Raw genomic sequence first — 25,425 nt, forward strand, 5'->3', positions numbered from 1 at the left:
TTTCTTGGGTTCCAAAATCACTGCAGATGGTGATTGCAGCCAAGAAATTAAAAGACGCTTACTCCTTGGAAAGAAAGTTATGACCAACCTAGATAGCATATTAAAAAGCAGATGCATTACTTTGCCAACAAAGGTCCATCTAGTCAAGGCTATGGTTTTTCCAGTGGTCATGTAAGGATGTGAGAGTTGGACTGTGAAGAAAGCTGAGCATCGAAGAAATGATGCTTTTGAACTGTGGTGTTGGAGAAGACTCTTGAGAGTCCCTTGGACTGCAAGGAGATCCAACCAGTCCATCCTGAAGGAGATCAGTCCTGGGTGTTCATTGGAAGGATTGATGCTGAAGCTGAAACTCCAGTACTTTGGCCACCTCATGCGAAGAGTTGACTCATTGGAAAAGACCATGATGCTGGGAGGGATTGGGGGCAGGAGGAGAAGGGGACGACAGAGGATGAGATGGCTGGATGGCATCACAGACTCGATGGACATGAGTTTGAGTAAACTCCGGGACTTGGTGATGGATGGGAGGCCTGGCGTGCTGTGATTCATGGGGTCACAAAGAGTCGGACACGACTGAGCGACTGAACTGAACTGAATTGTATACAGGACAATGAATGAACTGCTTATACTGTGGTAGAGATTACCAATACTGTGGAAGCTCCAGCAGAGGGGAAGTTCAGTGAGGACCAACATGACTCTGGAAGGCCCTTGAATGGCAGGAGAATTAGACTGGTTCTCAGAAAACGGGGTTCAGTGCTTAAGGAAAGGTGGAGTGGTGAGTGTGTTGTGTAGTGTCCTGTCAAATAAGACTCTTGGAGAGATTTACACTCTGAAAATAAATTCAGGGAAGGAAAAATACATCAGAAGCACAAGAAGAATTTTAAAAATTGTCTCATCTCATCTGAAATAATAATATAAAACAAAACACTAGCAAAAAGAAGTCAACACCCTCAGAAGTGACAGCAAATTTTTACACCGTGGTTCTAAGTTGTCAGATTCTCAACTGTTTGTGAGAATAATCTATACTATAACATCCTTTGCTTTCTATTTTGGTCCAAAGATATGAGTATAGGACACTTTGAAATATCAGATAAATAGGAAAAGAAAAAGAAAACTGTGTTAAGCAGAAAATATGAGAATAATGTCCTATCAATATAATGATAATACAGGTGTCCAAAAGAAGACAGGGCAGGACACACAAGAGAGGGGAAAGTTGTGAATGCCACAAAGCAAGAGGCTTTCAGAAATGAGTAAATATGGTAAGCTCCTTACTGCGATTACACTGCAGAAGCCCTCTGATCTGATTTGATCACAAGTGGTTAACCAAAATGTTAATCAAAATGTCAGAGTACAGAATCAGAAAATGATCCTCAAGTCCATTTGTGCTCCATGCAAAGCGAGCAACTGGACCCAGACCATGAACTTAAATCTCCACTGTCAATTACTTCTGGGTGAGACAGGCTCTTTGTGCCTAAGTGTCCCCATCTGTAAAATGGGTACAGAAGCAGTTCCTACCTCACAGGACTATAATGGAGAGTACACTGAGGAACACTGCAAAGGTTGGAGAACAGTATTTGAAATCATAAGCACTATGTGCTTGTTAAATAACATTCTTTTTTTTAATAGGGCCAAGGCTGCTTCTTTTCCAGGGATCCTATTATTAAATCTTCCAATGTCTTATTTTGGCATCAAACACATGCTAGGTTTTGTTTTTCTTAACAGTGGAACAACAACTTAAAACCACTTGAGAAGCAACTTGCATGCATCATGCCTCTACATATAATATAACTCCCCATCTCCCACAATATTTTTGTTTTTGCATTAGACACAAATATTATTTTATCCCACTCTTTTAGAGATATGCCTTTACATGCTTTTGAAGCATTCAACTTTGTTTTATAGAAACAGTTCTTTTTTCACCACATTTCATTGGTTTATAATGTACTTAAAATCACATAATTACCAAGACAAATGATAGTCATGTGAGAATGAGTTACAAACATAACTCATTCATAACTCAACTGGTCAGAGAAATATTCTTGGTAGAGAGCTTTCTGCTAGTTCAGTAAATTGAGAGTGTTATTTAATATGATTTTTAAGTGGCAAAGATGAGCATTATTTAATCTGACCAGTAAGTTTGAATAAAGATAGAGACTCCAATTCCATTAAGAATGTTACTTTTGGATTTTATTTGCTATACCAGTCTCTTAATTCATTAGAATTTAGAAAATTCTTTTAATATAAAGGAACATCTTAATCTGATTTGTTACTATCCATAGTCCCAGAGATGCTTTACTGGAAACTGGAACTAACAGAGAAGTTTATGACCATTCTTAAGATTTAAATTTCAGGTTAGGCTTCTTTTCTTTCCCATCACCAACCTGGTTCTCTTTGTAAGTTTCTGAGAATCTGACAATTAACCCTTAGAACTAACCCTTTTTATTCCTCCTATGTCAGAATATGTTAAATAATATCCAGGTAACCCTCTCATTCTCTATTTTTGAGGGACAAAGAATTAATTATTTTTATAAATTATTTTCTTTTCCATTACTTACAATGTATCTACTAAACTCACAATGTGTTCAACAATTTTCTTTCTGTATCTCTCTTTAGGTAGCTACTTAAATTACACAGAATCATTAGACTGTATTCAGCAGATGACAACTAATGCAGTTTTTTTAAGATAGGATGAAAAATTGTACTGAACCTGTAGTCCATGGGCAGAACCTGAAACATCTATCATACTCAGGACCAGGCATACTGATGGATTTGCTGCACTCACCAGCCATGCCCTCCAACACACTGGGCTGGACCAGCATGGTTGCATAGTTCCAAAGCGTCCACACATACAGGAAACACTCAGAAGTGGTAGAGGTGTAAACCTCTCTTAAGTGTATGTAAAGTAACTCTCCAGCTTATAGAATGAATCTGGGTCATTTATTTCATTCAACAAATAATTACAGAGCTTCCACAGGTGCAAGGCAAAGCAAACTCAAATTGCTTCTACTTTAGCCCGTGCTCCATGATACACATTTATGCCATCAGAAAGAAAAAAAAAAAATCACAGGTCACATGAGGAACAGACCACCTGCAAAGCCAGCAACTTTGTCTATGATTGTGAGTTCTTACATGTTAGAAGGCAGGCATCACCCTTATTATTCTACCTGGCAGAACTACTAACATTGTCATCCTGTCTTTTACAAATTTCATTTAAATGAGAATGGCTCCTGGAAAGAAGATCTATTTGGGAAGAAACAGTGTGTTGGTGGAAAACACCCAATGAATAAATACTGAGTTCTATTGTTAGAACAAACACCATCCTCTGCCATTTGGATGTGTATTTAAGAAATTTGTAACAGCTAATGAAACAGCTTAAATATCTATGGCACATGTGCCTACTGCGGAAATAAACCATCATGATTCATATGCAGGGACTGGTGCTGCTGCTAAGTCACTCCAGTCGTGTCCGACTCTGTGCGACCCCATAGACGGCAGCCCACCATGCTCCCCTGTCCCAAGCAGGGACTAGAGATCCTTAAAAGTTATTCCAGAAAAGCCTCAAGTTAAAACAAGCAAAACGGAAAAACTCATGAACATGCAACAACTGTTAGAAGTAATTACAATATTGGATCTTGATTATAAGAGAGCAAATGAGATACAACCTTTTACAGTTGCAAGAGTCTCTCTGACCAACATTTATCATGACTGGGATCAGGAAACAGAATAGAGAGAGATGATTTTTTTCCACACAATTTGTGACCCATAAATTATGAATTAAGCACTAATAGATAAAGAAGGGAGAAAATTAATTTAAGAGATGAGATCTATGTTACAATTCAGAGAGCTCTTTTCATTTGTGTGTAGGGGGGATTACATTCTGAAGAGAGGCTTTACCAAACATCTGTCTTTCTCTGACATGAACTACAATTTCTCATTGTTTCCCTGAGGAGCTGGGGGAAGACGTTTGTGTCAAAGTTCAGAGGGTAAATTAGCAACACCGTCTCAACCATCTGGAAACATGCTGAACTTTCTAGATGACAGAAATGTTCTATACAAACACTGTCTAATATGGTAGCTGCTGGTCATGTGTGGCTTTTCAACACCTGCAATCTGACTAGTTTGAAGTAGAAACTTAATTTAAAATTTCAATAGCGCCATTTGGCTAGTGGCTACAGTACTGTCCAGGCTAGTCTAGAGGATATCTCGCAGCTGGGGTTTATCCTTCACACACCATGCACTGACACTGTGAAACCCCACATGCTCCATGCCAGCCTGGTCTCAAAAGGGCTCTGAGCAAGGCTCATTGGAGCTTGTTTGAGCAAATATGCACATTAAGAGGATTTTTAAAAAAAAAATAGGCAATGGCAAATATCAGCTTTCCAGACCCCTCTGCCAATCCATGTGTCTTCCTGCACTCAGATATTTTCTAGCACTTTCTCAGGGACAGCTTCAAAATGATTCAAATGGTCTGACTTTCCATGACTTTGCCTGTTATAAAGGCAACTGAAAGAGTTTGGTGAGGACACTTAGACAAAGAGAACCTGTAAAATACTGAGGCAGAGTGGAGGAAGTCTTAGCTTGTGAGGAGGCAGGCGGCATAGAGAGAGATATAAAAGTACAACAAACCCTGGCTGTTTTTTTTTTTTTTATTACAGAGTGTTTGAAATAAAGAAATGCTCTTTGGCCATTACATAAAACTCTACCTTGCTCATCATGGAGTGCAAAGGTACTAATACTGGTTCCCAAAGCAATCAATTATTTTCTGACTCCATTTCCTGGTTTCACTGAGTTAACCAGATGATACCTCTGATTGTTCCCTTTTACCTGTTTATTGTTTGTTGATGCATTTCTTTACCAAAATTATCTTTAACGAGTCAGAGATTTAAGAGATGTTCAATTTTAATGACACCCCTTGAGAGGGGAGAAAATGGATGCTCTGAAGTTGTTCTGAAGGATGTTCTGGAGTACCACCATGAAGACAGTGGTAACTTTTGAATTTAAGTCACTTCTTGTCAATAGCATTTCAGTAGCAAAGACTGTTTTCCACAAAAAAACACATACCTGGAGGAGGAGATCAGAAGTTGGTCTGACTCGCTGTTGGAAAAGGATGCTTAACGTTCGATTCTGTTGTTCCAAATCAAACACTCTTGTTTTCAACTTTACACATTCCTCCCTCAGATCCTGCAAAAAACACATTGAAAGGGAAAAAAAGTCTATAACTGAAAGATAGTTCTGCATATTATAACCATATTTCACCTGCTATTTCAGACACATTAGTAAAAAATAGTATTTTTAGTCTTCAAACTCCCAGAAATAAATCACACGTAATATTTTCTTCCACAGCCTATTGTCCGATAGAATTATTATGTTCAGAAAAGCCAATATAAAAAAAAAAAAAACACAACAAAACAGCACCTTGAAATCAGAAATGCATTAATCTAGCATGCTATTTTTAAAGATGGTAAATCTCAGCAATATAAGGTCAATTTAAGCTTCCACCTATATATTTGGCCTTTTCACTGTCTTTATAAAAGCAGTCATCAAGCACAAGCCACAAGGACAGTACTGTTTTTGCAGTGAATAGAGATTTGATGAACTAAAGAAACTATCACTTTTGACGGAGCCCTTCGCTGTCATTTGTGGAAACGAGCTGAAATTCTCAATGCGGTTGCTAATCGAATCAGTGATGCATTTAGATGGAGTGAAGCATCTGTGAAGTGAAGGCTTACAAGGCCGCCTGGAACTTTCCCATCCTCTACACTAGTGGATTTCCGTATCTTTTAGGGGTGTTCTGGTCTCAGTGCTGGGGAAGAAGTGGAAGAACCGTACCTTGGCACCCTCTTAGAGCAGCTCTTTTGAATAATAGTTCAAACACCACCGAGAACTCTCCCCCAGCTTTCATGAGGGGAGCTGAGAAAACAGAGCTTTAGGATTCTCTGGAATCCCACCAAGGAGCTTCTTTCCAAACAAACTTACAATTAAGATACTTGTACTGACATGTCTACATCCTCTGATGAGGTTCAAGAAAGACCAGGTAGAATAAAGCCCTAAGGCAAGGTTCTTCAAAAGCTGACCCTATTCTGTATTTCAAACTTTATCTTACACTATTTTATGCTTTTTTTTTTAATAGGCTTCTGCTTTTACCATGTGAAGAACAAGGGTCTTCTTGTTCTCGAAAGTGCCATGCATTCTGACCCCATCCTTCCTGCCTCACCTCCCTCTGGCTTCTCATCCACCTCCTCATTCTTCCAGTCCAAGTCTGGCTCTTTGGGTGACATCCAGCTCAAATTCTGTCTCTTTCCTGATGCTTTAATCTGGCATCCTCCACTTTATCTGCTCCCTTTTCTGAACTCCAGTAAGCCCTCAATGCTTCTTCTGTGATATTTAATTAATGTCACATACAACTTTGTGTTGATTTTCTTTCATGCTTTGGACTTAATGCTGTCAATTAGGTAACCTGTTCCTCAAAAAGCATAAGAAGATACAGAAACACCAGCATAAGCATATTGTTTGACACTTTTCTTTCATCATCTAGTACAGGACCCCACAGAGTGGTGGGAACTTAGTAAACTTCTGTGATTACGTTGTTAAAGGGGAAGATGATAGTGAATTCTTTTACTCTCTAGTGATGGTGGGATATACTACTAGTTTATCCATCTATATATTCTGATGTGGGGCAACTACAGGTTGGGCAACTAAGATCTTACTTAAGGCTCTGCAAGCAAGACAGGGTGCCAGCCCACAGCTCTGCTCCCCGAGTCACAGAGGTGAGTAGGTGTGAGCCATACACAAGCAGGTGGCAGCCTGAGTGTGCAGCTGCAGAGAGATCTATTAAAATCTCCCAAGGCTTTACCCGAGGTGCTCATCATTTCCAGGCTTATCCAATCTATTTACAGAAGGCAAAGAGACAGCACATGGTATAATAGCTCAATGCCCGGCTTATACTCCCCTCTCATTTTTAGGTAAATAGGAAGCCTATGCTTAGGATGTTTTCAACTGATGGCTGCCTACTAATGAAGAGCAGAGCAAAGGAATGTTACGTCAGGGCAAGGCACCCAGGTATACGCTCTAGGAGGGCAGTGGCTGCAAAGTAGAGGCAGTGGGTGTGTGCACCCGTACACACGCATGCCACTTGCCAGAGGCTCTTTTGGAGGCCCCAGCACTGCTCACATTAAAAGGCTAGATTTGTTGTCTTTATTTAGAATTCAACCTCTGTGTTTCACTTATGCTAATTTTTGCTCTTAGCATGTATATAACACTCCCTGCTCCCAAACACTAATTGTTTTCACAACTGCTAATTAAGCAATTAATAAAACTTGACTGTTAGGTAAATAAATATTAATAGTACCTATTGGGTGGGAAAACACAATCATTCTCACTTTCAGGGGGAGGGGTGGAAACAGAAGCATATGAGTGTGGATTTGCAAGGAGAAAGGGGACTTGTAAGGAATACCAGCATCTGTTTTTAGCAGCAAAACTGAAAATAAGTTGAAAGATCTCTTCAGATGAGTTTAAAAAAAAAAAAGGGAAAAAAAATCAATATATTCTATAATTAGTTTTTGTACCAGTGCCCAAATTTCCATGGCCATTACTATTACTTAAGGCAGTAAAAGTTCATTAGCAGGAACACAATTTATTGACCTTGAGAACCATTTATCACTCTTGGCTTATCTAGATCAGTACACAGAAGAGGGGAAAACAAAGGGCTTTTGGAATGTGATGCAGGTCTTATCATCACTGACCAATAGACATGAGCTGCAGAGAAAATTTGTAGACATTAAAGAATATTCTGTGTTGTTCTAACATTCTTCCTTTCTTCACTCAAGCTGTGGATGGTAAATGATGCCAGACAGCTCTCACCCCAAGAAACTGTAATCAAAACCATGTGTGTGCCCATGTGCATACACGTAAGTCAACCAGACTGGATAGATGGAAAGAGAGAACAACAACAACTTTTCTGACAACTACAGTGAGGCTTGTGCAGAGAGTGTCAGCTGGCCGTCTTTTCTTCCTCTGGGCTCACAATGAGAACCCACTGACATAAAGGTGCATAGGACATTGTGAGCCTGGGTGAAAGAACTATTAATGCTGACTCTGTCAGTTATAGAGACGGGAACCACACTATGCCTCCCAGGACAGGCATTAGAAACTAAAGAACTTTTCTGTTTAGATGATAGCCTCTGAGATCATGGCTCCCCATAAGGGCTAGACCATCTGCCCTCATGCATAACCCTTCTTTTTCTCTGACTTCCTAGTATGTCTCAGGTCTCAAGAGGAGGATCTCACTGAAAATAAAATATAGGGTTGTGTCTTTTGAAGCAAAAAAAAAAAAGGGAATGTGCTGTATAATTGTTATCAAGAAGTAAACAATGCCAAAGGTTTGACTACATTTCATCTCATGTAAGCAAGTTCAATGGTCTTTGAGTTCAAGGAAATAGCCGGTTTTATTTGTAATCTGCACGCCACTCTCAACTGAAAACAAAGTAAGACATTACAGCTGGATGTGTGGGGAAAATATATGCAGCAATGTGGTATACTGGTCTAAAAGGGTCCTGTGTATCTTAATGATTCCAAGCCACAACTTCCCTGGAGGATCCACACATAGCACTCCTAACAAGTTTCCTCTGTGCTTGGGGCTGAACGAGATTCTGGATTCACTGCTATCCAATGCTATGGAGTATGGTTACTTTATGCACTTAGAGCAAAATCATTACCAGCTCCAGGCTAAAGGAAAGTTAGGAAAATGTTGGTTGCTTAGAAGCTTGAGGTATACTAATATTACTACTAGATTATTGTTCAAAGCTATTGAAATTTGATTTTATCATGTAAAGTGCTATTATACTGGTATAACTATTTCAGAAGTAGTGTGTGTGTATTATGGGAATACACTGGATTGAGAGTTAAGGGGCCTGGACTCTGGTCCTTATTGCCCACAAGATCTTGAGGAAGTCACTTACTCTGGTTATGTCTCAAGTTCCCTCATCTGTAAATGGAGTTACTGCACAAAACCAGGCTTTCAAGAGAAGGGATGCCTCAGCTGCTTCGCAAGATGGCTTGTCAAGGGCCGCCACCTCAGGCCCTCCCTGAGACTTACTAGACACCACATCCACCAGCTCCTCCTTGTCACAATCCTTTTCAGTGTCTGTCACTCAAATCCCTACCTCTTCTAAGAATGCTAATGTTGTTGTGTTAGTCGCTCAGTCATACCCGACTCTTTGCAACCCCATGGACTGCAGCCCACCAGGCTCCTCTGCCCATGAGATTTTCCAGGCAAGGATACTGGAGTGGGTTGCCATTTTCTTCTCCAGGGGATCTTCCCAACCCAGGGATCGAACCTGGATCTCCTGCACTGCAGGGAGATTCTTTACTGACTGAGCTATAAGGGAAGCCCTAAGAATGCTAATATTTCAGTTAAAAAAAAAAAAGCCACTGGTGGAAAAGATTGTTCACATCTCAGACCAATCAAGAACCTCAACATCAAACACTTAAAACGGTGAGACAGGTAACATAATTGTATCACTGAATCAGGCCAGTTCTAATCAATGGGGAGTGCTGAGTCTTGTGGCAAACTAATACTGGAAGCCATCATCCAAAAGGTATTTGGATTAAAACATTTTTAATCTGGATGATGGCTAAACAGTTTGTGTAATTACAGTAAATTGAGCCTATTATCAAAGCTAGTTGACAAGCTCAAGATTAAATGTTCACTAAGGTCTCTGACAGTTGGGAAATTCTATCATCCAAAAATAAGACTGATTCTGAGAAAGCTTGATTTGGAAAGAGCTCCAAATTTACAGCCAGTTTTGACTCCATGCAAGTCAGATCCTGGATGTCCTTGCTAGCAAGGGCTGGCAATGCTTCCAAAAGTTTTAAGAAATCCACCTGTGACATTGCCCCTTTATTTCTTGCAATCACATGTGACTAATGATTGGATTTCAACCCATCTGTTGAATTTCACAGCGTTTTCCTGCTTGCTGAACTACAGTGGGGAAAGCACTAAGTGACTGAAAGGGACTGTGGAAGCTGAATGGTGCAAAGGATAAGGGCATGGAGTATGAGTGCAACAACCCCAGGTTAACATGTGGGCTTTGCCACTTCAGGCAATTGGAACCATAGGGAAATTACCTTCATCGTCCTACTCCCAAGACTGTGGTGAAAACCAAATGATTTTGCATTTAAAGTGCTAGACGTGGAGTCTGATTCCTTGAAAGTGCACAGTAAATATAACCAGACTCTAAGGAAACCAGATCCTACACACATCATTGCTAGAAAAGTGGACCCAGATGGCCCAACTGTTCTTTCTACACAGGAAATACATAGAAGTTGGGAGTTCTTTTAGTTTAAAGCTACAAAATTGTGTTCTGCTTCTATCTGGATGGCTGTGTTGCTAGATTTCGCCATATAAGAGCCTTAATTCTTGTTGGAAAATTAAAAAATACCATGAATATTTGGTTATTTTAAAGAACATGAAGATAAGACTGAGGTTGTTGATATACTGTAAAATAACTAGAGGGAAAAATGACTTTCTTCCAATTTTGTGTTAGTGGCAAAAAAAAATTTTAAAAAGAACATAGAACAGCTAAAATTTCAGTGTGTGTAATTGTCTTAATGAAGACAAAATGTATTTCAGGCAAAAATATGAGTTTGACTCAGATTATTGATTGCACTTACAGGCTTGGACCTATGATTTGGAGGCATAATTGGAACTGAGCTGTGTTTAATATTGTCACTTTAATGTTATTGATCTAAAGGAGGAAGAGTCAGCTCTCTTAAGAGAACCATAGATTTTTGAGATAAACTGAATTACTTTACTAGGACATGATATGTATCAATACATTTAACAGAAACTGCTAAATTTATAGAAATAATTTTTTTTTTCCTATCAGTACTTAGAAAGGAAATACACTCTGTGACTTCAAGATGCTTATCAGGGCCAATTCACAGTATGCCAGCAAAATACTTTTTCGGTTGCTGAGGGAGGAACAGAAGTCATGGGAGATTTGCTTTTGTGTCATAACAAATGATATATTCCATAACTGTATGGTTATGACTATAATTTCACCTCAAGGATTTGTGTGTGTGTTTATGTGTGTGACTTAGATAATCCACTCAAGATTTCTGCTTTTCACTCTGTACCAGCTATATCACTCTTTAGAATTAGGTTTCTCATCTGCTTTTGGAGTACATCTCACTTCCCATATTGTGCTCTTAATTAAAAAGAAATCTTAGTCTTTTTGTAGCAATTTTACAGTCTCTATAAAAACTGGGAGGTGCACGTTTCTACAGAACATGATTCTTCTGGAATCTCTGAAAGCTCTGGCATCTTTTCCTGCTCACAGCGTCCCTGAGGTATGCTATCTCACAGTAGCACATCTTTTTGTGTCTTACTGCTTAACTGTACCAAGGTAGATTTATCTGTTTACTAGTTATTACTTGAATTTGTGTAGCTATTTTTTTGTGGCTGACCTGAAAGGTCCCATTTTCCTATATATTGGGCCAGACGGTTTTCTTTTCTCTTTTCGGAAGCACCATTAAAAAAGACAGGCATGAGAAGTCTTTCAACAGTTACAGATAGAGCTGCAACAGCGCTCACTGGCATTCCTAACGTCTGTAATTAAATGAGAATTGAGTTTCCAACAGGAGGAGAGCAATTGAAAAGTTAAAGCCTTTGAAAGAGAAAAAGTATTCAAATATGCTGTGACAGAAATCATGATTTGTCCTTCAACATCTGTTTCTCCCCTTCTCCTACAACCAGGTGACATTCACTTTTCACCTGGGCACATACCCAGAAGAAAGACTCCATCGTCAGCTTCCTTAAGTGTGGTTGTATAATTAAGGTTTGTTCAAGGAGATATAAATAGGGAGGTATGTAAGCTTTTAGAAGTCTCTCTTAAAAGATAGCTGGTGTGTGTCTTTTACCCTCCTCCTTTTCTTTGGCTTTCATTTCCTCCTAATGGCTAAAATATGAATGTGATGGCTGGAGGTAGAGCAGTCATTTTGGACCATGAGGTAACTGTGGAAATGGAGGCCACATCCCACAGAATAACAAGATAGAAATCATGATGCCTGCGACCCTATGAACTTTATGGAGCAAAGACATCATGCTGGCTATGTACTCCCCACCTGCAGATTTAGATCTAAGAAGCAAATAAGTAATTTAATTTTATGTTAGCTGATTTAAGTCATCATTATTTCGGATTTTTGTTATTCACAATTGAATCTACTTCTAACCTAACAAGTGCACTCAACTCTCTCTTCATGCAATGTTAATGTAAAATCTGAACCAGTTAAAATCATTTGTACCAGGAAGCATGATATTTTGACAGTAGTTGGGGGAGAAAGTCTAGCAAAACTGTTATCATAATGCTTTTATAGCATACATTTAAAATAATATTTATTTAAGTACATTTGTGAGAAGTAGCCAACCACTAAAATTGTTTTCAATTAAAAAAATAAAAATGCCATAAGTGATTTTGCTCTCCTAAGCCACATCTGCCTGAACAAGTCACATGTTCCAACATTTTCTTTTAAAAGGATATCTCTGTTTCACAGAGCAGTAACTCAGAATAAACAAAATCAGAAGGAATCAGAATTCAGCCTCTCAGATAGATCATGGAAAGAGATGCAAAATGTTCAATAAAATTCACCAAACTAGCTAAGCTTGGGCAAACTACCTGCATTTACCCATTCTGCCCCAATAACATGATCTGAAGGCAGAATAAGATGACAACAAAGGAGAAGGTATAAAAATTTCATGCTCAGAGACTAACATTTGTTTTTTCCCCAACTTACACAACTCTCTCTCTAAAAAAAGGAAATTTGTGGAGAGAAGGCTTACGATCTACTCTCAGCAGCTTTCAAGTATACAGTATCAGCATTTGCTTTATCTTTTACCACGAAGCTATTCCTCTGGGAACAGCTCCTCCTGCTCCTTTTCATAGAGTGACCACAGCAATTCTGGGAGGTGGACACTGCTATCTCTATTTTACAGAAGAGGAATTAAGGCCCAGAGAAGTTAAATAATCTTCCTAACCTCAAAGATCTCTTGCTGAATTTTAGGCCTCTGTTAATGCTGTCCATCAGAGGCTATTCATTTTATAGGGGCCAGAGGAATCCATCAACTTACTTAATGTTTACATTTACTAAGTAAAAATGATAGGTTTGCTACTCATCTAGGTAGGCCCATGGAAATCTTTCATCTTCAAAAAGCTTTCTATTACTTTCCCAAGAGTTTAAATTTTATGAATCTATTGGTCATTGATGTTCATATGCCATCTAAAACGCATACAATTTTAACTTAACTGAATAAATGGAAAAGTATTGCAGCTATCAGTCAGAGTTTCCTTTAGTTTGACAATGTGAGTTCCAATCTATTCACTAAGTACTATGGAAATAATAAAGCTGGAAAGTGACCTACCTTTTGAGTGAGCAGAGCTTGCACAACCTGGTTGGCTACCTTTAAAAAATAAAGAAAAGAGTTGCTGATTATAATAATGAGACCTTACACGCACAGACTCTAATTTGCCAATAAGTTTCCCAAAGCTAATGAGCTCCTCTTCTGGTCCTCTCCTCTACTTCTAGAGGATCTGATTCTTTTCATAATAAGCCTATCCTTCTAAGTAATATTTTGCATTTTCCAAAGGTGACCTTGTTGCTAATTAAGATGGTTAGGCTGGAAAGATCATTCATACCTTGACTTTTACATTTCCATATTTGGAAAAATTATATCCTTTCATATGTAAAGTACTTTAAGAAGGCTAAAAAATGATATAGCACAAAACATGATCCTAATTATCTGTACACAGTTTTACACCGCTGATTTATAATGCCCTTTGCCTCTTCTTTCCATTCTTTTGCTGTCTGACTATTTCATTGCCTGAAATTACTTGCAATAGAGGTAGGTGCAAAGTGCAGAATAGGGGCAACTCCTTCATATATATATGCCTCTCATATATGCTTTGCTTTCCTCCTCCACATCTTTGTTTGTATTATCCTCTGTCGTTACTACCTATAAGAGAGTCTGATAGTTGCTTACTGTATTCTTTATTTTTCCCTTCTTCCCCTGATTCTTTTGCTTGGATACATACAAATGCATTTCCCAACCTCCCTTGTCACTCTGTGACAAAATTCTGGCCCAATGAGTTGCAGGCAGTCTTATTTTCTTGGACTTACGGATAGGCAGTCTCATAAAAAAAGAGAGCCCATCCTTATTCCTTATTCTTTATTTTCCTAGCTGGGATATGAAAGTGATGGCTGGAGCTTTGGCAGCCATCTTGAAAATGAAAGTCACATACTAAGTACTTGGGTGCAGAAAAATAGAATGAGCCTTGTCCTGATGACGTATGGAATGCACTTTCTATTTCTGAACTTATATATGAGGTAGAAATAAAATAGCCACTGTTATGTTGAGTTTCTTCTAATATACAACTAAATAAAATTGCCACTTATTACTAGAACTCTAATTTTCTTCAGGTATCAGGCAGCTTGGGACAGTAGGAAAAGCTGGACCCCTCTTGGCCCTAGGCGGTGAATCTTGGTGTTGGTAATTTCATTTCCTTTCAGTGACTGGCTTAGGAGTGGGCATGTGACACAATTCCAGTTAAAGGCCATGTGAAAAATCAATAACATGTCCCTCATATTTCAAGGATCTGGCATTTTCTCCAGAAAACTATTCATCTTTCTACATGTATTTATACTAAGATTTCTTTTTCACCTGCAGATTTCAAAAACACTTAACAGACAGTCACTTATTAAACTTTACCACAATCTTAAAGTTATATATCCATGTGGCTACTATTGATAAAATTATGGTAGATAGGCAAATTATATGGAATTTTTTAGTCAGTACATACACATATGGTAAACATTTAGTGTGATAATTGAAACTGACAACATTATAGACCAAGTCAGGCTATTTAAATATCCTAAATATTTCTGTCCATTCATTTCTTCCTTCACTTATCCAATATAAATTTGCAGAGTATCTATGACTGGGCTGTGTTTCTTGGTGGCAAAAGGAAAAGAGCTGGTAAGAGGTAGGCAAGAACACAGTTATAAGTGTGATAAACTTGTAATCATCTTGCTAATTCTCACATTCAACCAAAGACTAAAGACCACACTTCTATCTTCTCTTTCTCTTGATAACAAATTAAATTTTTGTTGATACTAAATTGTGTATGCTCATTTCTCTTTTTAGTATACTGGAATAGATTAAGGTAAAAACGTTTTCATGGAATTTGCTTCTTGACTCAGTATTGACAAAATAGCATATCCTTAATGACAGTTGGCTACCAGTAAGCCTCACTGAAAATTATAATAGAGGCTGTCATCTATTTGTGGTTAGCAGACATTCACACCACAAGTAGTAAATGACTAAAATCAGATTACGTATATAATTGATATGTACAAGAAGGAATTTTTTTCCTATCAGAATCCTTTTCAAATTTACATTGCTGACATTAAGTTTAAAAGAAAGGCTTTTTACTGAAACTAACTATAGTTTTGAAGAAAAAGTATTAGGTATTTCTTTTAGTCCAGTCCAAGTTAAAGAAGATACCTAAGAATTACTGTAGACTAAAATCAGTCACTTTCTGTAACTCATGCTGGCTGTTTCTTTTTCTTTTATCACTTTATTTATACACAATCACAATAGTGATAAATGTTACTCAGTCCACACAAATTGACCAATAGCATAATCTTGAAAATCTTTCAGTTTTTAAATGTTCATTCAAATTCATGAGAATTTAAAGTCAAACTACATAACATCTATTTTATTCTTGCAAATTAAAAAAAAAACACAAAAAACAGAAGAACTGAACTATTCATGCTGCTTAAGTCAGAAGCAATGTACCAAATTTAATTTATACCATAAATAATTTAATTCTTTTGTATAGCAACCTTTGGATTTGATTTACATTCTCATAAAACTGCCTAATATCAATATTTTCTTTTCTTCCTCAGAACTGGCCCTTCACTTAAACCAGTCTGTAGAATGGTGGTCACATAAAATAGCTCTCTACATGATTTAACAGGAGTCATAAATGAGTATCTTATCTGTAAAAGCCTGCAGGAGTAAATATGCTATATCTTTGCAATCCAAGTATGTTTGCCCTATAGGCTTACAGACTCTATTTGTGATACAGTTACTTTTGGCATGTATTTTGGACAATTGTTTGCTCTACCCGAAAATTGAACAAAGATACACAAATGCATTATTTCTTTACCTACTGACATGGGGTTCTTTACCCGGAAGGGCTCACAGGTTCTTTGCAGAAAAGCAGGCAAGTGATACAAATGCTTTCCTTGGTACTCTCTGTAAGGATAGTTTCTTGGGTTTTGTTAGGACTTTTAACAGCTAGGCTTCCCAGATGCATGAACAGAACAATTGTTCAGAGTTTGTGCCTGCAACCTCTACTAGTCTCACAAGATGATCCCTGGAAATGGGCCCCTGCCTTCATCATAGCATCCTGCCCTCAGCACTGGGGTTGCAAATAATCACACACTGCCAGGCCCGGCTAATGAGAACAAATACCTTCCAGTGTCAGCTGACAGCTTTCCTCTCCAAAGAAAGAAAAACAAAACAAAACAAAAAAACGAGCAGCTGAGCTGGGTCACAGGGACCTGAGACACAGTGAGCAAAGGTGATGGTCCTTAAGCCCCTGGCTTGTTTGACAATATCCCTTAGGCTCTTTGTGGAAAGCTCCCCCTTCGCATCTAGGAAGAGGAAGAGGGACGGGTGGGCACTGCGGTACATCACTTCTTTCCTCTCCCTGAGAATTCTCTCCGACAAGCCAGCTCCTCTGACACCTGGCTCATCTCTGACCCACACGCATCTCTGTTCTTCCCTGTCAGGTGCAGAGGGGTCTCAGAGTGGGTGGGCAGAGGGAGCAGAATCGGGGATGCAGATCTGTCTGTTGCTTGATTGCACAACAGCCCCTGGGGCTGAATGAGAAGCCACATCTGGGAGTTCACTCCAGAGGGAGCCCATGCTCACCACATCCAGAAGACAAGTGGAGATGGGGTCGAAGGTGCGCGAGTGAGGAACTCAGGGGACACCGTGCTTAAAGTCTCATCCTCCTGCCTGGTTGTCCCGCTTTCATCCTTTTATGTGCTTTACATGCAAAGCCACTGCCATGTCAGCCAGGTAATTTAAAAACTGGTCACAAAAGCACATGTTTTAGAAATTGTGCTTTGGAGAAGTTTTCTCTACTTTTGACCCTGGTTTATTGTAGGAAGACAGCTGGGGGCAAGTGCGAGGAGCACTGGTGGCAGAATCACAAGAAAAACCCGGGTTCCAACATTGTCCTGTGTTGACCAATCTCTGATATACACAGGGGTGGGAGAGCAATCTAATTTTCCTCATCTGTAACGCAGGGGAACCGTCTGCCTCTGAAGTTGTTGTGAAAAAAGTATGAGATGACAGACATCATCAGAGAAACCACCTTGGACAGGACCTGATGAAAAATACCTGACAAAAATGTTAAATCCGAATCTGGTCACTCAAACCTCAGGAAGTAAAACGCATTTTCAGGTAAGCATTTAAGGAAGGATGGTTTGAGAAGAAGGCCTTTCATTTATAATGGGATGAAGTCTGTGTGTGTGTATTTGTGTGTAAAATACATGCATAAATAAAAATCACTAAGCATCTACATTATTTATTTACTCTATAAAAAGAAATCCTGTAAGATTCTGGGAGTGGGAGAAATTCATCTAAATATTGATGTGGAATTCCAGCAAAAACTAATTTGGAAATTAATTTGCTGCTCATAATCTCCATTCGTTCATTTAGTTATTCAACACATATGCACTGAGTGACCTAGTCTGGGCCAAGGATTGTGCTGCATATTGAAGAAATATTGTTAATGAGAACAAAAGTACTACTAATGGTGGTCAGAGTCTAGAGCAGGCACAAGAAGTGGATTATCTGTTGATTTAATGATCCGTTCATGAAACAGACATGAAATGGACATTTGAAGCATGTGAGAGCCATGAGCAACACCATGTTTCATCTGTTTGTCAAGACATTGATTTTAAAGATGACTTAGGTCCCAGATGCGGTAGATGATTCAGCAATCCAGTCTTGGCATATCCCACAGGAATAAGAAAGAAAAGTAAAAACTATTCTTAACCTACTTATGCCTTTAGTTAGTCTTGCTTTAAAAGAAATTCTGATGCTTTTTTTTTCTTTTTTCCTGAACTACACCCAGAGGTCTGGTTTTCCCTGTCCTTGTGCTCTGAAGTAGAGAGTGTGGAAAAGTCAAAGAAGAACTCAAATACTCTGGTAACCCGGCTGACTATGAACTCTGGTCTAACTCTAATGGCCTGATGGGGAGGCAGGTTCTCCAACTTCTGTGTTTGGTGGCTTCACCTGGCAAGTTTCTTCAAATTGCCAGTTCTCTCACCCCTCATTTTGTTTAAGAGTAGCTGAGTGAAGTCTAAGAATCAAATTTTTAACAATTGAGACACCTCGTCGTGATGCAGAAGGGGTCTGGGGAAACAATTTGAGAAACACTGGGCTAGGGTTTATTTTTAGCTCAGACCCTGTTAGGGAATTGGAAATAACTTTAAATTTCTGCATGGGTTCACCTGGCTCTTCTATCATCATACCCAGTTCAGCGGAGCTTTCATCCTCTAACAGATGCTTTCTGAAAATGCTCTCTAAAACACACATTCAGACACGTAAGGGTAGTGGTTCTTAATCTTGGCTGAATATTATAAACCCCTGGAGTGCTTTAAAAAATTCTAATACTCAGGCTCTGATCTAGAGCAGAATCAGGTCAGAATCTCTGGGGACAGCCGGCTGTTCTTTCAAAGCTCCGCAGTACGTCCAATGTGCTGCTAAGAGTGAGAATCACTCACCTTTCTAGATCTGACTTCAACTGCTCCAGCTCTTTCTACTAAAGATGTCCTTTCAGTTTTGCCCTCTTTACCTCCTGCCCACCATTCCTCCTGACCTTTGGTGACTGTGCTGTCTGTTGTCCAAGTCCCCAGTGTGGCCCACTTCCTCTGTGAGTTTCCCTCACCTCCTTCCTCTGGGATTAACCATCTCCCTCACTTATCCTGCCAGGCTGGGGGCACCCTGAGATCCCAGAGCCTGGGCAAGGTTTGTACCTTACAAAGGTTTGCAGGACACAGCTGAATCTCTCCAAATGTAAGACATTTGTTTGAGGAAGTTGTATGTGTCATTATACTTCTTTACTTGGGAATAAGCTGGTCTTAAAGGAACTGGCCAAGGCGATACTGAGAATAAACACTTCACTGCTTGCCAGTGAACTGTCAAACAGCTGGACACATAAGCTAGATGCAAACATGGAAACCTCTAGTCCCTTCCCTCACAATCAAGAGTGGTCCTTGGTTTTGCTTTTGTATTGCAAGGTGAGGAGATGAGGGTTTGGGTGGCAGTAGAGATGATGGTGAAGTGACAAAATGTGTGCACATATTTGTATGTGTGAGTGTGTATCTATGGATGCATGTCTGTTCCTTCTGAGTAAACACACCCTTTTATTAGGGAATCAGAGGGAATCTCTGACCCCCAAGTGCTTTCCCCAAATCCTCAATATGTTCTTCATTTCTCAGAAAATAAGAATCAGTGCAAAAGGGATTGAAGAACACTTCAAATTTACATTTTATCCACCTGTGTATATTTTATGAAACTAACAAGGAAATAACTTAACATGAGGCCTTACCTTGTTAGTTTGTTTAATTAGTACAAAAAGCCTGGAAAAGAATTTCCAGTTGGCATTATTACTACATTCAACTACCCCTTTGAGAGTGTTCTCTTGCAATGCATAGAAATGGATTGTCTCCCTTCCTGCAATTAGTTACAAAACAACTGGCATGTGTAATCAGGGGCCAGGATTCATGAATACAAAACATTTGTACTGCTCAGAGGTGGTTCTTTGTTACAAATCACCTCTTTGGCAAGAGTTAATTTCTGCAATTAAGAAGGGAGAAATTCTCCCTCTGAAAATTCTGTCTTCAGTGGAAACTTTATACTAAATGATTCTGTGGGTGAAAACTTCGGTTTTGCCAGTCACATTCTAATGAAACCTTTGGGATGCAGGCATAGGGGACATATAGAAAACAGACCCCGAGTTTCCATAAATAAATGCTGGGAGTTTTTTGACTGATGAGGAAGGATGACTTATGGGGAAACTGTGACAAATGAAGCTTATGCGGTGTGATTCACATAAATTTGACTTTTGAATAGGGATTCTCATTGGAAATTCCTGTGCAGGAGGTTAAGGTAGCACTTTGCTGATCAATACCCAAATACAGTATTTGTTCCCTGGATCTATTCAGAATTTCTTGCCCTCAGCTTTGATTGGACCAAGAGCCTGGGGAACAGAGATGAAAGGGGCTGAACTGGCCTCACTAGACATGAGTCATCACTCCCCCTTTTATGTCAACTTATTTGAGTGATTCTTTTAACTCTGGACATTGTAAAAATTATTCTGAGTCCTTTCAAGTCTTGACAGGGCAGAGGGACTGTAAACACCATTTTGCCTGAGTAACTAATACAGATAGCTGGAAAAGTGCTGGTCACTCAGGTGTGTCCGACTGTGATCCTGTGGGCTGCAGCCCACTAGGTTCCTCTGTCTGTGGGATTCTCCAGGCAAGAATACTAGAGCAGATTGCCATGCCCTCCTCCGGGGGATCTTCCCGACGCAGGGATCGAAGCTGGGTCTCCTGCATTGCAGGAAGATTCCTTACCATCTGAGCCACCAGGAAAGCGCCATATGGCTGGAGATATGAGGCAATTAGAATATTAAATAACTAAACAATTTTCTAGGGACTGTTTGAAGGTTCTTCAACAAGTGACTGTGAAGCAAGAGGTGCGTCTTATGAGGATGGCTCTCGGTTTGCAGGGTTCGACAGGATCATCTAGAGATCTTGCTGACACACAGATCACAGCCAGGCCCACCTCCAATCCCAGAGTCTCTGATTCTCTATGGCTCGGCTTAAAAATTTGCATTTCTGGGGCTTCCCTTAGAGTCCGTGCCTTGAAACAAGAGAAGCCCTTAGGCTACAACAAGAAAGAAGCCTCAGAGCTGCAGCTGGAGAAAGCCTACATGCTGCAACAAAAACACAGCACAGCCAAAATAAAATTTAAATTAAATTTAAAAAAATTTGTATTTCTAACAAGTTCCCAGATGAGGCTGATGTTGCCAGTTCAGGGATTACATTACAAGAACCACTGGTATAGGAAAATATCAAGCACACATGGAACTCTGAGAGGAAACACCATTTCTAACTTCGAGGGAGAAGAGAAGCATATGGCAGAGGTGCCCATGCCACAACTGGGCTTTTTAAATGTGTTCTTTGTCATTTACTCCATCACCTTCATGGACAGTGGGGAGGGAAGAGGTAAGGAAGTACAAGAGCATTTGTTGGAAAACGTTTCACAGTTGATAGTGAAGTCGCGCAGTCGTGTCCGACTCTTTGAGACCCCGTGGACTGTAGCCTACCAGGCTCCTCCATCCATTGGATTCTCCAGGCAAGAATACTGGAGTGGGTTACCATCTCCTTCTCCAGGGGATCTTCCCAACCCAGGGATCGAACCCAGGTCTCCCGCATTGGAGGCAGACGCTTTAACCTCTGAGCCACCAGGGAAGCCAAGTGAGGAGAAAAAGAATGAAGACACACTTCCAGTTTCCATTGCTCAGGAAGTGGAACATGACTGAATATAATTTTTCTAATTTTCTTGAAATCTCTGTCAGTTCTATCATAACAACTATTAAACTGAATCTTCTAGAAGGATATGTGCAAGTTCTAGGGTATTGGGCAGATGACTGGAAAAGTCATCCCATTAAATGAATAACTCCAGTTACCAACCAATCCCAGACAAGAGCTTGTCAGGGAGGTCACTGGCAAGTCCTGGCTAGGTGATACCAGAAGGATGGATGGTACAATCCCTGCCAGGTGTGAGAGGATGACTGAGAAGAAAATGAGAGCCCTGCATCCTTTTCAATTTTCCTTCCCTTCTCAGGAATCTGAGATACCTGCCATTTTGCTTTCACCTCTCCATTATCATCAAATCATATTTCTTAAGTTGGCTCATGCTCGTGGCTCTGTCTCCTTCTATTCTGCTCAAATTTTCTTCCTCACTTCCCTTTGTTGTCTTGGCTTGTTTTCAATCTACTGACTGATATTTTCCCTCTGGCTGCCAACTGTGAACACCGTCCCCACCCACTCTATCAAGGATTTTGCTTTTATTCAGAAATGGCATCCAATTGGAGACGATGCAGTATGCCCCGAGGCAGCTTTTCTCATTCACAGGCTGGGATCACACTTGCTGGACAGGAGGAATTTATCACACAGTGAAGCATCTCCCAACCTATGCCCCGAGAATATTAAACAATAACCAAAAGGAATTTGTAGACGCTTGTATAAGGATGTAGGGAGGGAGGGAGGGGACGGACTGACCTTCCTTACCCATACTCCTCGTTTACAACCTCCCTTTCAAGGACTAAATGCTAATGTTTGTTCAGGACTGGTAATAGACATATATTAAGATCTGACCAAGGAATCCTAAATAGTCCAGACTCTTATCCAGAACCTATCCATTCCCCTTACCTCATCAAGACATCTCTCATACTGTTCCCTTTGATTTTCATTTTCCAAAGCCAATGCTGAATTCTCTGCCTGCAGTAAAGACACAAAAATAATACAAATAAATCAATGAAATGTTGTGTTACGTGACAACTTGTTCAATACAGTTACTAAATATATCTCCTCAGGATCCAAAACAATCTTGTAGAAGAATCTTTGATGAGTTTGTTCTAAGTACTATTATAAATCTCTCAGGGATGACTTCTGTCTTATCGCTCACAAAAAGGCATTAGGGCTTAAAGAAATGAAAAACTTGATATTCTGAACAGGTAGAAAATCAAATCATGGCCTGATGTGAAAGTGTTCTGTAAAAAAGATTACAATGTTTATTTCATTCTATGGAAATGTAAATGGAAGAAATGCCTTAATCTACTTCATTAAGACCTGTCATAGATTCATAACCTGATATTTGTTTAGGTCACAGAAGAGAATCTCAGGTAAATTCATGAAAGCACAATTCCAAATGCAGACTAAACATGCTGTTTTCCTGGTTAATCAATGACTTCTGAACATGAGAATACAATAAGAAATTCAACTGAACTGTACTTGAGTCCCTCCCCTCTCCCCTTGCCTTCTTAAAAGTACTGCTTTCCTGCTCCTCAGAGCCTTGTAGGTACCTGAAAGCTAAATAAGGTAGTACAGGATCCTAGGTTGAATATGGTTACTAGGTTACTAGCAAAATAACAAGGAAACAAAAACTATTCAGCGTAAACACATTAGGTTTTGGAAGAAGCATGGAGTGGTGGCATGAGAACTGCCCTCTGCGTCTGGTGACCTGTCTTCACTCCCGCCACTGCTGACCCTGGCCTGAATCCTAAACTGTGCAAGTTAACCTGTCCCACGGCTGCCATATCCACTGTCTCAAACCCCTAAGGCAACCTTGCTTCTCTCCCCTTCATGACAGCCCTCCTTGACATTTAGAAATGGGGATATAGATCTCAGAATCATTTTTTTCAAAACCATGGTATGATTTTTAGGAGGTATTGATACATAGATCCACATTTTCTATTTAGATTCTTTCCACCAGACTTTAAAAAAACTTTTTATTTGGAAGTAATTTCAAACTTGCAGATGATGTTCAAGAATAGATGAACTGCCATATACCCTTTTCTCAGATTCACCTATTTTGCCAGATTTTCTGTATCATTTTCTTCTCGTTCAATTTTTTTTCCTGCAACTCTTTATCCCTAACTACTTCTGTATATACTTTCCAATAATGAAGACAATCAGTATAGTTTTCAAAATGAGGAAATGCACTGTTGATTAACACAGCACAGTCTGTTCTACAGTCCTTATTCCACTCATCCATTGTCCCAATAATGTCATTATGGCAATTCTTTTTTCCAACCCAGAATCATATCCAGGATCAGGCACTGCATCTGTTTGTTATTCATCCAAGAGAATGTAATCTGGAAGAGCTGTCTTTCATGATTCCTTCCTTCCATTTTTTTTTTTTAAAGTAACAGACAATTACATTGTGGAATGTCCCTTAATTTAGGTTTCTTTCAAGTTTCCTTCTGTAAACTTGGCAATAATGGAATAGAAATGATATTGTATCTTTCTTAGTGCATCATATCAGGCTCCTGTATGTCTATCTGTCCCATATTTGGATATGTTAACTTTGATCACTTGGTTAAGGGGGGGGGTCTACCAAATCTCTCCATGATAAATTTACTATCTTTCTATTTTTAATTAATAAGTAAACTGGGGGTAGGTACTTGGGACTGAAAACGCCTATCCCACATCAAACTTTTATCTACTTGTTTTAGTAACCATCAATGAATCCTGCCTGAATCAATAATTATTTTGGCTGAGAATGATGATTTCTACCATTTTTCTACCTACATTTATGAGTTTGCATGATATTATAAGGAAATGTTTTTCCTATTTATTTATCAGTATGAATAAATGGATTCTTTTATTATTCAGAGGGTTATAAGTCTTTAGGTATTTATGTTGATGCTCAAATTTTCTCAGTTTTGGGAAGGTGACTCTCTTTAAGCTGTGCCCTTTAACATATCCCCTTCATTTTTAAGACATGTTCTTGGTTTTTTGGCAAATGGAAATATTCCATATCCCTTTTGCTTGTCTGTTGTCCCATCCCTGAAATCAGCCATTTCTCATAGGAAACCTGCTTATTTTTAGTAGGGCAATGATATTTGGAAACTAAAATCTGGATATTAATGCGTGCCAATTACCACTGAGGAATCCTTGCTTTTAGTTCCTTTCAGTGGAAGGATTTCTTCTTCTTTCTCTTCCTCTTCCCCACCCTCTCGTCCTAGACACACACACACACAAACACACACACACACACACACTTTCTGCTTGTTCTTCCCTTCTCATATTTGTATCTTCATTTTTTAGAGGGTATGGGCTGCTGACATCATTATATTAACTCATTTCTTCAATCCCACAGTGTGTGCAAAATAGTCACACTACAAAACATAATACTGACATATATACACTACTGCTGCTGCTGCTGCTAAGTCGCTTCAGTCGTGTCCGACTCTGTGCGACCCCACAGACGGTAGTCCACTCTGTATATATATAAAATAAATAACCAATGAGAACCTGCTATATAGCACAGGAAACTCTACTCAGTGCTGTGTGGTGACCTAAATAGGAAGGAAATGCAAAAAAGAGGGGATGTATGTATACATATGACTGATTCTCTTTGCGGTACAGCAAGAAACAACATTATAAAGCAATGACACGCCAAAAAAAAATTTAATAAAAATCAGTACCAAGAAGAATTCATAATTTCTTTTCCCTTTAGAATGCAGGGATTTAGTAAAAAAATTCAGTGTCTAAAAGATA

General features: G+C 39.3%; 1 protein-coding gene across 6 annotated transcripts in view; it reads right to left on the minus strand.

Annotated features, from left to right (window-relative positions):
- Positions 1-25,425, minus strand: part of NCKAP5 (NCK associated protein 5) — a 1,099,478-nt gene that overhangs the window by 205,560 nt on the left and 868,493 nt on the right. For all 6 annotated transcript variants that reach the window (XM_065931416.1, XM_065931421.1, XM_065931418.1 and 3 more), the window contains 3 exons: positions 22,573-22,641; positions 13,415-13,453; positions 5,059-5,178 (listed from right to left, as the gene is read on the minus strand). In XM_065931416.1, the coding sequence (XP_065787488.1) occupies positions 5,059-5,178; positions 13,415-13,453; positions 22,573-22,641 (228 nt within the window). The remainder of the gene's footprint in view (positions 1-5,058; positions 5,179-13,414; positions 13,454-22,572; positions 22,642-25,425) is intronic.

The sequence above is a fragment of the Muntiacus reevesi genome, chromosome 3, assembly GCF_963930625.1.
Source record: "Muntiacus reevesi chromosome 3, mMunRee1.1, whole genome shotgun sequence".
NCBI classification, from domain to species: domain Eukaryota; kingdom Metazoa; phylum Chordata; class Mammalia; order Artiodactyla; family Cervidae; genus Muntiacus; species Muntiacus reevesi.